This window comes from Cyclopterus lumpus, chromosome 18 (assembly GCF_009769545.1).
Source record: "Cyclopterus lumpus isolate fCycLum1 chromosome 18, fCycLum1.pri, whole genome shotgun sequence".
NCBI classification, from domain to species: Eukaryota; Metazoa; Chordata; class Actinopteri; order Perciformes; family Cyclopteridae; genus Cyclopterus; species Cyclopterus lumpus.
The window spans coordinates 6,036,312-6,051,560 of NC_046983.1; the positions used below are offsets into that span (position 1 = coordinate 6,036,312).

The window sequence follows — 15,249 nt, forward strand, 5'->3', positions numbered from 1 at the left end:
GCAATGAAGGAGGCAATGTTAATCCAGTACGCATTTATCTCGGGTAAACCTGCAGCTTCCACGCAGCGTGCACTTAAGACACATACACGTAATGCGCCTGCACAGATGTCCTTTAGTGAGCGCACATTTAATTACACACGAGCGAAAAAGAAAAGAAGCACAAAAACAAATACAAATACACTCGTCTATGCACAATGTTTAATTCTCCGAATCACGTGAACTGGTGTGTGTTGGCATTACCGTGGTTTCCAGTTCACGGTGTCCTTGGCAACCGTGGCAACATCGTGTCCTCGGTTTCCTAATCGAGGGGGAATTGTCCACGACCAAAGAGAATCTGTACCCGGCAAATGGCCGCCGCCGCCGCCGCCGCTTCTCATTTTAGCTGCGCAACTCTTTCAAACCCGGAGTGCTATTTTATTCATGTGGATTCGGGTGGTCTACGTGCTATCTCTGTCTCTCTTTTATCAACCACCACCCCTCCCTCCCTCCCTCCCTCCCTTCCTCTCATCCCCACCCTTCTCTTCGGCTCTCTGCCCCTCCCCCCTCCTCCGCCTGCTCTCGGCCACTCACGGCGATTGTGCTATAAGGACTTCAGCTGCGGGCTCAAATTAATTTCAACTTGCTAATTCCCTTTGAATAAAAAAAAAAAAGGGTGCGCAGAAGGGTGAGAAGAAGAAGAAGAAGAAGAAGAATTAAAAGAAGCGAGCCAGGTCGCTGTTTGAGTGTCTAATTGCCAAGGCCCAGAATGTGACCTACAGATGTGAAATTCCCCACTTGATGAAATATTAACTAGATTGCGGGGCTCGACGGAGATCAGCTGCACAGGATTGTACTGAGAGAGAGAGAGAGAGAAAGAGAGCGAGAGAGAGAGAGAGGTGGCATTGAAGCTCAACACCACTGAGGTTGAAGGGGTGGGGTAAAGGAATGTGGGAATGAAATGGAACTCATTAGCGGAGAGAGTGAAGGATGACAGGGACCTTTATTCATGTGTGTGCTTAGGCCTGTGCGTGTGTGTGTGTGTGTGTGCGCGTGTGTGTGTGTGTGTGTGTGTGCGCGTGTGTGTCAAGGAAGTTCCTCCGAGGTATAACACGGCCTGGAGCCGTAATGCGAAACATACCGCTCACCTTATCTGCGGATTTACGACCCAACAAGCAGTTGGTCTTTCCCTATACCTTGTTAGTATTACGCCTCAACTGCACAGTGTGGAGATAAGCAGAGCGAGAGACGTGAGCATTCGGGAGTGGATTGAGGGCGACGGATGACTTGCCGGGTAATATTCTTGACAGATGGATGAGAAATGAAAAGTTGTCGGGTGCTGAAAAAAACCCACAAAAAAAAAACCAACACTAATGGTGATGATCACATCTGGATGGGGCTGGTACCCGGCACGTGGTATTTGTCGGGGGGGGGGAAACAAAAATGCAATGACACAACTTCACTGCAAAAACACCATCGGCATTGTTCTGCAGGACCATGTACTGAAGCAAGAAATGCACGTGTGTGTGTGTGTGTGTGTGTGTGTGTGTGTGTTGCGACTGCCTTTTTACTACCACTGAAGTACCAACAAGGCTCGGCAGATGCATGTTGGAGGGGGGGGTGGTGGGGTAAGGACAGCCACCTCCACACCCGGCGCTCTTCAATCCCGCTCCCTCGGGAGTACATGTCAGCGGTTAGAATCACCACAAAAGGCAGATTTGTAACACACTGAAAGTAATATTCCCAGACAGATGTGCACATCCTGCCTCACAGAGGTGGCGGCGCTGCATTGCTAACAAACGATTGGCTCTCGACTCACTTTCTGGTGTATTATACTCGGCTTATTGAGTTGTCATTTACAGCTGACCTGCTTTTCATTCTGGCCGGAGAAGAGGACCAGAGGCGCAGCGATGGGGGGCGGAGGGAGGGCTGTGGTCGAGAGCAGGGGAGGCAAAGTAAATACTTAGGGGATCACATGAGCTCTAGCCTTCTAAATAACTTCTCTTCCAATGCCCCAAATTCATAATAATGTGGTGTGCAGTGAAAGATAAATAAAACACACCCAATTTTCTTGTTAGCATAGAAATGTGGGCCAAGCGGCTGTTTTTCTTCTTTTTTTTTCTTCCTCTTCTTGTTATTTCGAGATCTGATTATTGTTTTAAGCCGGAGCAGCTTCTCGACCTTTTACCTCTCAATTTACACAAAGGGGGGGGTTGAATTAGCCGGCCCCCGATGAGGGCCATCATTAGCCTTGAATGGGGAGGAAAACCTGTTGGGCAGAAACTCGGTATGGGTTTTTAGAGGCTCTGAGGCGAATCCTGCCCATTGTTCTGAGATCAAACGGAGAGGAAATGGTCGATGTAATACGAGCTCAAATGAAATGGATGTTTTGCCTTTTTATGTGACAGCCTCGTTTGTGGCCCTGGAGTTTTGATGTCGGTTTTGCTTTTCATTCTTCCTTCTTTTTTTTTTTTTATCCAAGCGGGTTATGTCGTGGCTGAGTGACACAGGTGGGGAGAAAGAGAAAGTGAAAGGGGAAAGGTTTGATGCAGGGAAGCTTTTTTCCTAGCGAGCACACGCGCGCACACACGTATCGCCGGGCGCCCGACTTCCATGCCTCCCGTATTGATCCGGCATCACGGATCCTCGATGATGCACTGCACCGTTCCGGGCGCTCGTCAACTTTTATCTGCCGCGCCGATGTCACTTTAAATCAATAACCATCTCAGAGTCATTGGCCTCCTCCCACCGCCACCAGCAGCTCCTTCATGAAGTCAGAGAGCGGAAAAGGGTTGCTGTGTCCGTCTGTGTGTGTGTGTGTGTGTGTGTGTGTGTGTGAAAACTCCCTGTCCTCTCATTTCTGTCCTTCCCTTGATTAGAAGTACAGAGAAGAAGTGGAAGGGAGGGGTGGGGGTTGGGGTGGGGGGTTGTTCGTCTTACAGTAAGGTGCTTTCACCTGCACCAAAAGGAAGGAGGGGAGGGAGGGGGGTTGGGGGGGGCGATCTGAGACACAGGATCCGAGACACAGGATCCGTTCCATCTGCAAAACCCCGCACACCGCGCCGCCATTGTCCCATCCCTTCATCTTCTTCCTCCGCTGGCCGTGTATCTGACGATTCCTTTATTCCTAGGATACCAGCTGCTCGTAAGGTGATAGGTGAACACACACACACACACACACACACACACACACACGGTACACTGGTACCGAGCTCACCGGAGAGCCTGGCGCAGGTGTCCAGTAATCATGCCTGTTTGACCTCCGTAACCTTTTGATTAAAGTGGAGTAAAAAAAAAAAAGAAAAGAAGGTCATATTTTCTGGATTCCGCCTGTTCACTTAACAAAGAGCTTCATTGTTGGCGATCTCCCGTGTAACATGACCACGTTCTTACCGCTCCTTCTTATTCAATAAGGGGGAACAGCTTGCAGCTCAGAGAGGACAAAAACAGAGTTTCTTTTGTCCAATGTTTTTTTTCCTGCATTATTTTAACTTATTGGGCAAAAACAAACAACACTGCCACGCTAATTGTGCTTTTCCGACACTCCTGCGCCCTCCTTAACTAAGTGCCACTGCGAGAGCTCGTGACAGCGGGGACCAAAAACAACCTGACGCCATTATCAAATTTCCCATTAGATGCCCCCAAAATGGCCGTTAAGTCAACAGCTGGGTAATGAGATCTAATCGAGCTGGAGACAGAAAAAAAATGAGACCTTAAGAGCACGTTGTGGATCTCATCTGCTCGGTTTATCTTATTTTTTATTTTTTTTTCCAAAAGTTCGCTGGGAATAGTGTCAAAGAGGAAGGGACGTGTGAGAGGAAAGCATCGCGGAGGAGAGACGTGGTTCGCTAAGTGCACTCCAAGAAGTGCCTTGGAGGAGAGGACTATTTTACATGAGGATTAGTCTTGGTATCGCCGTCATCAGACAGCGATACGGAGCGTTGATAGACTGTCTGTATTTGATGCCTTCTGAGGGGGGAGGCCTTATCCCTTTCGCCCATCTCCTGTAACACGCACACACACACACACTGCTCCTTCAGAGCGGCTGAGATGTGGAAGATTGGATTGTGGGACACTTGCTTCACACATGCATTCAAGGTATATGATCTTCGAGCGCCACACACACACACACACACACACACACACGCACGCGCACACACCTTCACACCTCCACACACACACGCATAGGTGTGCGTGTTTATTGCTCCCAACACAATCCCTCCTCTGCTCCTGAATGGCTGCATTCTGCATTTCAACTAATCTTCATTTTACATTCCTGCGTCAGGCAAAATTAACACTGTCGGCTGAAAAAAAAAAAAAAAGGCATTGCCTTTCCATCCCCCCCACACACCCACACACACACACACACACACATACACACACCCTCCTCCTCCCCTCTCGCTCAAATGCTATTAAAATTTTTGTTATGTTTTCCACTTTGGCCCCCTGTTGAAAATAACACATGGGGATTGTCTGGGCCCGAGCCAAACACACATAAATTTCAATATTAATTTGGTCGGCACCTCCGCAGCATCCCCGGCTTCCTAATCTCCCGCCGCATATCTTCATTATCGGAAAGTGTGCTTTCATCTTAATTCCATTTTCATCCATCAAACGTCGGCGAGGTTTGACCTTGCGTGATCTCGACAGAGATAGCGAGGGTGGGGAGGGAGCGGGCGAGACCGACAGAGACTGGAGATAGGGGGGGGGGGGGAGAGGAGATAAGGGAGATGATGAAGGAGGATGGAGGGATGAGGAACATGACAGGAAGGAATGCGAGGGGGGGGGCATCTCTGATGCCAAGTTTCGAGGGCGGTTAAATGTGCGAGTAAGTGTGTGAGGCCGTTCCATTTCTCACAATCCTCATGTTGCAGCGGCGTTAGCGACCGCACGCGTCTCTCTCGGTTCCTTTCCCCCTCCCGCTGCTCTTTACTCACTCCTTCCCTCCGTCGCCTCGGGCTGTCTTCCAGCCTCCTTCATCCTCTCCCTTCTCACCGTCAGTTTATTTACCCCCGACGTTAGGGTTTAATTACTCGTTTGTAATAATCGTTTCTCATAATTGTTCGTAACGTAATTGTCGGGAACAGGTGGCGGGTAGGAGGGCCTTTTTGAGGCGAAGTGCGTGTCAGAGATGTACATGGAAAGCTGGCAAAGACGCGCGCCACCTGCTGGTTTTACATGCAGATGAAATGAGGGCAGTGCGCGTGGAAGGACAGGCGCTACACACACACACACACACACGCAAGGACACACACTACTTATCCACCTTGAATGATACATGCCTGCATGATCATACTCAAATAGAACGCCTCATTAGCGGATAAGCTGGATATGCTCTCTAACCTCCCCCAATCTATCTCTCTCCTCTCTCTTTTCGCTGTTTGGATGGCGGCCCTGATCTCCTAAATGCAGGTTATCTGTCATCAGTGACTCGGGATGGTAAATAAAGAATCATTTATCTTTCTCCGTCTCCCTCTATCTCAGTCTTTTCCTTTCTTCATACTTCTCGCCACAAATCTGTCTATCCCTGTAGTAGATGCTATCACTGCCTCTATTCTTTTTGGTTGACATTCATTTCTTTGGATATGTAGCATTTGGAGGCTTCTAAATCTCCCCATCTGCTGCTCGCACGGGACAGGTAGCAAAAGCAAGCGCACCGCTGTTTCTCATATAAAATCCGTGGCAGCGAGTGCTCAGCTCTGGCATTTGGCCGCTCTGGCTTCGTTGATGCCATGTCATGTTTTTTTTTTTCCGCTGACACCCAGACCCGTGTCACAACAAGCTAGCGTTAGCGGCGGCCACGGGCCCGTCACTAGCTGACAGTAGTAGGCCGTTGGTCAGATGCAGCGCTGCCACAACTGTGATGGATCCCCAGATGGCTCCACCTAGAGCCCCCCCCGCCCCGCTTCCATGTCACGCCAGACCTGGGAACTTAAGCGGATGGCAGGTTGACATGTGAAATGACGTGACACACACACACACGCTCACACGCATACGCATGCGCAGGGAGCGATTTTCTCCTCCTGGTGGTCACGATTTAGGTAGGAAAGGCTGATCTCAAGGTTTTGCAGACTAGACTCTATGTAAGCGACACCTCGGTCAGGGTTTGGTTGACACCCATCCCCAGCGCCTGCGTCAGCATCATCGGCTCTAACATGGCGATACAGGAGAAGGCCCCCATCCATTCACAATGAGAGGATGTAACATAATTCGCAACTGACGGACGCGACTGAAGTTCCTGTGGAAAAATCTGCACGCAAAAAAAAAAAAGAGCACCACACCATGAACACAGATACATTAGCTATCTGGTCGTCAATTACAAGCCCACATCACGCTATCAGCGACATGACTACCGGACTCGGTGAGTTGGCGCTTCCTGCAGCCCAGCGGAAAAGCAGCAGAAGTCCACAGAGGGTGTTATTTGTCACCTTGAAGCTAATCCACTGCCACTCAACAACCCCCCCCCCCCCCCTCCCAGCCCGTCTCCACCCCCGGCCCCATCAACCAAAAAATGAAAAAGAAAAAGAAAAGCAGCACACAAAAAAACCACTCCTTTGCCATTCAGAGCAGGTCAGGGGTTGGGCTAAGCTTCTGAAGATCTTCAAAAGCACCCCCCCCCCCTGAATAGTATCTCTGTTACACCAATGGCCTAATCCGCCACTTGAAGAGCAATTAAAAGTTTAGCCCAGACTTTAAGAAAGTAACCATGTGTTTTCTTTTTTCTTCTTCTCCATGTCTTTCTTTGTGCTGGTCTGTCTCTCCGGCTGTACACACGGGGTGCATGCTAATAGTAATGCGAGCAGTGGCACTCTTCCAAAGGCATTCCAAACACACTGGGAAAAGAAACGACTAGAAGGGGATGTGGATTAAGGAAGAGAAATAAGCTTGGGATAGAAGGATCCACCATTTTGTCATTTCCTTCCTTCCCTTTTTTTGTGTTTTTTTATTTTTGCTTTCCTCGAGTCTCTCCAACTTCAGCATCTTCTTCCCCCTACTTCCAATTCCTTTTTCTCAATCCAAAGTGGTTCCCAAGGCTCTGCGACAAAGAATTCATCTCTCCCGACTTCTTTTCAAGGACATTTTATGCCTAGCAACAACTTTTCATGGCACAACCCCAAACATACAACAGTGGGAAGCATCAGGGAGTTCATGTTTTTTGGTTCCCTGCAGTTTATTTGTATTTATTGAATAGTCTTTTCTTACTGGAGCACATATAGTTATAGAGCTATTTCTTCTGTCAAAGAGTGCAATAAAGGGTCGCTAAAGAGAGCGCCAGTCAATAAACGCTAGGGGACATTCGATTGGTCGACGTGCGGTCAGATCATAAAACGAGCATGTGCTAAAAGGGAAGGGTAAAACAACAAAAAAACACACTCACGCTTTCAAATATAGACAAGAGAGTGCTAACAGCATCATCAACTCTTAACGAGGATGTGTGCTCATGTGTCTGCACCTCCTGTAATAAAGGTGTTATTATCACACTTTGGACCCATGTGGATTGTATGACCTCACATCTCCCTGACGTGGTTTTTAAATGGAAGATTGGCATTTAAATCTATCATCGTCATTTCTTATTTTGTTCCAATCCTTTATTGTGGGCAAAGTTAAGGTGAGGATGAGGCAGCTGTACGCCCTTGCGAGAGCAAGGACTTTTTTTCAGCAGACTATCATAGAAGAAAAGGTTAAAAAAAAAAAAATTGTTTCATCTTTGGTTGGCTCCCGAAGATAATGTTGGTAAAATCAGACACTGAACTTTCAAGGGCCTTTTTGCTACCCTTTTCTCCCGGAGTCTTGGGTGTCCTTTGGAAATGTCTCCACGGTTCCTCCCTCTTCATCCCGAGTGACTTGAGAGGAATGCGGGCAGGAGGAGCGAACCTTGAAGAAGGCGGAGGGGATGTGGAGTTAAGTTAAGAGGAGCGCTGGAGCTTGACAGGGCTCAGCCAGGCTCGAACACGATACCTGAGACTGTGCAGGCGGTTGCGCTAACAAAGCTGCAGCCAGAATTCCGACAACTTACTCGGCCCTGACAGAAAACCCTTTTTGGAAAATCCCCTAGTCACAAACACACCTGAGAGAACCATCCGCGGGCCTTTTTGTTTTTGTCTACTGATGCCGGGCCACGGCGTTCTGTGCTTAGCTTAGCTTAGCTTAGCTTAGCGCAGTAATTAAGTGCAACCGTGCAGCACCCAAACAGAACCTGAATCCACCCTGATCAGATTCCAATTGATTTCCATTCAGACATTCACCTTGAGGGCATTTGTCCCGTTTGCAGCTTCGGCCTTCGTTGTTCTATCGTGATCTTTTTAATTTCCCGGTACTGGAGGTTACGGCGAGCCTCACCGGCATTTGAGCTTTCGCGAAGCAAGCAGCCGTGATTGAGTTGAGGCAATCTCAGATTCCAGCCCGGTGTGCCGTGGCTATTTGGCACTTTGCGCCCGACTCAGGTGGCGTATAGCAGGTTGCAGTCTGGTATGCCCATTAAAAATGAAACATGGCTTCTTAATTACATACTGGCACTTTTGGCAATCGTGGACGTACTCATGTGTCACACTATTCCCCCCCCCCCCCCTCTGTTTTACTGGCCTCTTTATCAGTCTCTCCGTCTCACTACCATCCTCTCTGTATCCCTCCATCTCTCTTGGTTGACTGCAATAAGACACTAGCCCTGCAGTATATGTTTGCTCCCCTTGCCCCGAGTCCTACCCAGCCACAATTACTTCCTGTGGTTCACGGTAGTGGGTCACTGCCATCCGCCAAAAGGTATTCACAGCTGAAATTACACACCCTGTGTTTTCCAAGGAGACCTACCTACATCGTTCTATTATCCTACGCTCCGCCCAGAAGCTCTGGCGAAGGTGGGCTTAATTAAAGAACCCAGACATTCAAAGAGATCGGGTTCAAAAGGCTTCCTCGGTGGATGAGGACCGGCAGCAGAGCATGAACACAGTCACCATTGTGTGGCGTTGTGAGTACATGAGTGACATTGGAGAATTTGATTGGAGGTCGGACGATGAGAACTGTTTACAAAATACGTGACATCAAACCTGCTGCATAGCCTTAACTAATGTGCGTCGACTGTGTTCTCGACTTGACCCGAGCGACTCTGAGGTTCCGCGCCAAGGCCGAACGCTCCGCTACTAAACAATGAGTTACCCGGTCAAGGTTTGCGAGGAGATAAAAGAAGAACTGCGGCTGCTGACGGCGGCTCAACTTTTAGTTCGGAGGGCGGTCGGGGGGGGGAGGAAATGAAAATCAAATCCAAGGGGTCACACATTATTGACACGAGTGACACGGTCCTGTTTCTATTGGCTCCAGCTTCCCTGGAGTCAGGCGGCCCATGTGTTTTCCCTTTCGCGTCCAGGAAACAGGCCGAGCCAAGCTTCGGCCTGAGCTCCCAGTAGACCTGTGGCTTGTTTGCATTGTTCAATTTTTTGGGATGACGGATAGGCTCAATCACCCGTGGCTGTCGCAGCTGGCTTTCAATCACAGGCGCACCGCAAAGAGGCCCGAAAAAGAGGTGCGGGCATCTGGTAAAGATAAAGCAAACTGGTGATAACTTGTAATTAAAGCCATGCATTGGAAGCTTGAGTGACCAGACACATCATGGGCTTTAGCTACTTTATAGTGATGAGATGTCATTTTGTTATTTGGCATCTTCCAAAAAAATATATATCACACAATAGACAGATTTGGCCAATATGAATGGGACTTGGCCATGACATTTCAGTGTGTGTGAATGCACTGCTGGATTAATTGGCAGCTGAGTGGACCATGAGGCCAGGAGGTCAGGGAAGGAGGTCGAGGGACCGCCATCAAAGGCCATGTACTCAGTCAGGCTGAACAAACTCAGCGGGTCTGGAAATGACCAGTATTTGGCGAGATGGGGTCAGCTCATGTGTCAGCATGGACAGACTGCAAGGGTCTCTTTTTTTTTATTTCTCACAATGTAAAATCTCCCTCTTCATTGCCCAGGCATTGTAGTATATTCGGCATGCCAGATCAAAAATAATTACAAATGACTACTTGGAAGAGAGGGGGGGGGGGGGGAGAAAAAAAAGCATATGCGATTTCACACGGCACAGTGGACAATTCATTTTTCTTTCCCGGCTACTCCTCAGATACACGCACACACACACACACACACATATAAAGGGGAACGAATGACTAAGAGAGAATCAGGTTTTATTTTATTCATTTATTTAAAAGACACAGAATGAAGGGAGCGAAGGTCGCTGTGCAGACGGTGGTTGCTGCAGATTCTAATCCAAAGCCTCCGGCGATCTCTGCATGAACTCCATTTCTGGTCTGCAAACAAATGAGCTTTTTTTTTTTTCTCTCTCTCTCTCTTCTATCTTACTCTCCCCTCCAGTGAAAATAAGGGACATTCAGGTGAATAAAATGTATTTGTTCATTCAACTTTCTTTTTTTCCCCCCTTGCTGTCAGCTTCTTTTCTCTCTCCCAAACTCAATGTTCCCTCGGTGCGCACCTGCTCCAGTGTTTCCTTCCTTTGCGTCGGTCTCGCCAGCAATTCATTAGGCAACAGTCGTTTAATTTGTATCATTAGAAAAGCGTGTTTCCCAAGGAGTATGGCACTCCACTAAATCTGATCCAGACAAAGTACTTTTTTTTCTCCCCGACCACACTCAAGCTGTTGTATTTGTTCACACACACCTCACACCAAACAAGCGTTTCGGAGAAAATAGGATGAAAACAAACAAACAAACAAACAAAAACATGGTTTAATATCTTAGCGTCCTTTCAAGTGTTATTACACTTATAGAGAGCACTTCTCCTTCTGGGCCCCCGATTTTAATTATGCAACAAATGTTTGACTATCCAAGTGAAATTTGCATGAATATTTATACCAATTCATTTGTTGAGTGTTGATTGTAATTACATGGAAACATGATTTATTGCCAAGATTGCTTTGCTAGCCAGCCAGCCAGAGAAAAAACAGGGTGGATATATATTTATATAAATAAATGTAAATATATAAATAAATGCAAATTTCCGCACAGGCACACAGAGGAGAAGGAGGCCTGTTTTTTTTTTTTTTTTCCACAGTGGCTTGGGGGGAATTTCATTATCAAAAAGATAATCTTCCATGCTGTTTGCCTGGCAGAAATTCAGAAGTTCTTCCAGTAAGTGTCTCAGGATGACAAAATAACAAAGAGGCTCACCTTCCTATAGAGACCTGTATACACTCGCTGAGATTGTCTCTCACATCCCAGTGCAGTCACTTCATTTGTCACCCTCTTTCAAAAGATATAGACATACGCTCGCGTAGATCAAGTACCACGTCGGCACGATAAGCCGCCTGACGTGACGTTTTGGCTCCAGCCTCTCGGATAAAAAAGACGAAAAAAAAAAAAAAAGGTAAATGGATGGATGGAGAAATTAAAGACGCGGTTATACCGACCGCAGCGGCTGATAGTAGATTTCATTTCATCAGGTGAGGCAATCGGGGAACAAATGGAAGGAGATGGAGGGAGAAAGAGAAAAACATTTTGAGTAATGGGCTTCTGTCCCGTTTAATATTCTCGTGACGGTACGAAGAGACAAGGAGGGACAACGGGAGGAGGGGGACGCAGAGAACAAGTGATGAGGTCCGGCGAGGGGCTGAAGGAGAAGATCCGCTCCGACTGTGTTTGTAACTAATTAATGAACGGCATTAGCCATTTGTTATGCCATTTATTATGGTAATGATCACGCCGGATCTTTCATTCCTAGTCTCATGGCCATTCTCCCTCGTCCCCTCCTCCCCCCCCAATCGCTGCCATTATCTTTTGTAGAACACTCAGACAGGCATTGAGAGACGTGGAGGGGGACGGCGAGGCCTCCGCTTTAATGACACGCTTTGTTCCTTCTTAACTCAGGACGCTGTTCCATAATGAGCAGGGTACACTCATTGGCAGCGTGTAGCCGCGGCTCATCGCGCGGACGTGCTAGCATGCGGTCTAGTCGGTGCCCCCACCCCCCGTCCGTTTGTGGGCACTCGTCAAATTAGACCTCCCGCAGAGCCGGACGCTTGTTCACCATGTTCTCTTTCTAGTGGCCAAAATAAATAAGTGGATGAGGCCGGTGCGCTCCTCCCTCCTCAACTGTATTTAACGCGCAGGTGTAGCGATTTGCCGCGTTGTCTTGGTCGCCTGACCTTCAAGCGGGCTTTCACGCTATACGCTTCCTTTGTGTAAACCTCCTGCGTCTCTCTGTGTCTTCCCATTGGTACTTTTCAGTGTGTGAGAAAGGTATGACCTTGTTTTTTTTGCGATAAAAGCTCTTTGTTGGCTTTTGTGAGAGAGCAGATTAGGTTGTTTGTCTTGTTTTTAGGGTCAGGAAAGTGACATCACAGCTAGCTTGGAGATTTATGCAATCCAATAATTGTGTCCTTAAAATCTAGCCAGCCACACTTCTACGACTCCTCCAGGCTCCCTCCGATTAAAGCGTAGTCTCCTTCCCCTTGCCCGTTTTTTTTTTTCCTAACCTATTTCTCTACCATCCTTTTTTTAAACAGAGGATCCAACGCCCCAGCTCCTCAAACAATAACACAAGCAAAAGTAAAACAGTCCCTTTTATAGTGACCCCCGGCCGTTTGGTTTCTCTTGTAGCCGTTTCGCCGAGTGACCTTCTCGGTGGTGAGCCAGCCCCAGGACCCTCACCAGCAGGGATCGCTGCAGAGCTGCTACGACAGCGGCCTGGACGAGTCGGAGACGCCCAGCAGCAAGAGTTCGTCGGGCCCCCGGCTGGGCGCCCTTCCCCTGCCCGAAGACAGCTACGAGAGGACAACGCCGGATGGCAGTGTCGGTGAGGCAGAGCACATGGAAAATGGTAGGGGCAAACACTAAAGGAGATTAAGAAAGCGTTAGGATACAGATAACACACACATAGTGCCTAGAGCATCCACCTACAGTAGCAAGCCCGACGGTAGACAGTCTCAGAAACATACAAAAACATGTGAGGTTCGGTCCTTTTTTATTCATATTATTTGCTACCGAGTAGACATTTCTGAAAGTGTTTTGAGTGCTTGAGGATTTCCGGTTAGTTGTGTAGCGAATCAGGTGTGATGTGACGTAGGAAAAGCTGTTCGTCAAAAGCTAAAGCGCCTCCACGATTGTACATCATGTGAAGACGAGGTGCGGGATTTGTAATAACACCTATGCTTTTGTTTCAGAAGGCAGCAGGCTTATTTGATCAAAGGCGCCACACGAGGGAATATATGTAACAGACATATTCTTTAAGATCAACACCTTTCAGGCCGTCTTACCGCTTGTAGTTTGCGCCTCTTTTCTTTGCAAATCTCGCTGAATTTCAGTCGTCGTCTTGATTTCAACTCGATTGAGGACATATTTTCCTTCCTCTTTTAAGATGAAGTAAAGGAGGGGTAGCAGTGGGGGGTTAATAGCCCACTTGAATTGTTTAGAAGCTGTATTGCTGTACTGATTTTGCAATGAGTACTGGCGTGAGGCCTCTACGAAGGAGTTTATTTTGCTACAATTGGGAGATGATTTTCTGGAGGTCGTAATGTGAAAAGACTGCAATCTAGAGAGAGTGAGTGGGAGCAGTGGAAAACGAGCCTATTGTAAAAGCAGTCCCTGGATACAGTGCTGCGTAACCTTCTCAAAGCCATCCCCAGCAAGTTTCCTACCAAGACCAAAATATGTGTGTGTGTATCTGGGTGTGGAGTGAGAGATGGGGGTAATGGTCCCATTCATAGTGTAGGAATCTGAGGCGATGCTTTACAAGGAGGAGCTGACTTGAGAGTGCTAAGCCTAAGTGCAGAGGCTTCCCCACTGCAGCTTAGGATATTCAAATGTCGTACAGATTCACTCTTTTTTTTCAGATGGATGTGTTTTGGAGATGATGTCTTAACTTATCTCAGATCAGCGGAGTCAATGAGGCACTGTATCCACAAAGTGAAGCCCGGACAACCTTTAGAGAGGGTTACATGGCTAGTTATGGGGGGTGCAATGACCCACAAGGAAGCAGATAGAAAGTCGGGGCACAGATGTGCACGTCAAACAGGCAGTTAGAAAGGTGCCCAAGGTGAGCTCTCTCCAACTTTGGCCTCAATGCAGATTAAAAAGGATTTAAACCACTTTAGTGTGAGCTGATAAGGGCTACCTCGAGGATACTTAAAATCTTCCTTTTCAGACAATAGGCACCCATTCACTGGTCGAATTAGACCCAATCTAAAGACTCTTTTCAATTTGGTCTCCATTTAAAAGTAACAGGACAGGGACAGCCGATAGCAGAAATCCGACTTAGATGAGGAGTGAGGTCGGCCTGTCAATCAAATTCACCTTGAGAAAAAGACAGAAAACAGCATCTATTGTGAAGAAAAGAACATTGAATACCAACAAAAAAAGCCCACGTAGCGTAAGATGTTGTCCAATGTGAGATATCTTACATTTAGCACATTGACCCCACAGTATGTGGCAATGTCATCCCTATCGATGTTCGGCTTCAGCTCAGTGCACACATGATGTTAATTCTTCCATTTTCAACTGTTTCAGCCGGCGCTATTTTAAAGTACACTGGCGCTTTAGAGAAGTGTTGGAGGAACAGAGTCAAGGTCAATTCATGAATCAGTCTCCATCCAAGAGAAACGCCGCTGCTCGCTATCTTTAGTGAGATCAGCTGAAAAGGCTGTGAGTTCATGTGAATTTGGGCCTGTTTTGTTCAACATATTGTGTACAATCTCAAAGCAACCGCTGCATCTCTTTGCATCAGCAGCCTGACGGTAGGAGGGCAGTAGGGTGGCCTCGTGGCCTGGCAGCGTCTAATTGGTCTTGGTCCCGTCATTCAGTCCTGGAAAAAGGCAGCTTTATGCTTCCTGTTGAAGTGTCCTTGAGGAGGACGCTGAGCCCCTGCTTGCTCTCTTCTCCGAGGTCATTGTGGATAAGGGCTTCGGCTAAATACCTAAAGTGTAAAGTAAATGCAATCATCGAAGGTTAGGGCAAATATTGGCAAAGTGCTTCACCCTCTTGAGGGATGCTAACTACAGTCATTATAACTCCCACTTGTGTTGTAGCCAGAACACACACACACAGACACACACACACACACACACACACACAAACACACACACACACACCACCAGCACTGCTTCATGTGAAACCTTAGCCCTTTTAGGAAACGAGGGAGGTATGAAAAAGAGTCAGCAGATGGCGTTGCCGTGGTGACCAGTGTCGGTGTGAGCGTCATTAGTGATGGGTAATTGTCGGCATTTATGTGCGTAATGCGGCGGGGAGTCGCAGTGACTATGTGTTGTC

General features: G+C 47.7%; 2 protein-coding genes across 2 annotated transcripts in view; both read left to right on the forward strand.

Moving 5' to 3' along the window:
* Window positions 1-9,377, forward strand: part of pcdh7b (protocadherin 7b) — a 46,549-nt gene extending 37,172 nt beyond the window's left edge. Inside the window, exon 2 of the mRNA XM_034557765.1 lies at window positions 9,338-9,377. Within this exon, the coding sequence (XP_034413656.1) occupies window positions 9,338-9,377 (40 nt within the window). The remainder of the gene's footprint in view (window positions 1-9,337) is intronic.
* Window positions 9,378-11,578: 2,201 nt separating this feature from the next.
* LOC117748134 (putative protein TPRXL) overlaps window positions 11,579-15,249 on the forward strand; it is a 50,774-nt gene continuing 47,103 nt past the window's right edge. Inside the window, exons 1-2 of the mRNA XM_034557766.1 lie at window positions 11,579-11,623; window positions 12,586-12,805. Coding sequence (XP_034413657.1) covers window positions 11,579-11,623; window positions 12,586-12,805 — 265 coding nt within the window. The remainder of the gene's footprint in view (window positions 11,624-12,585; window positions 12,806-15,249) is intronic.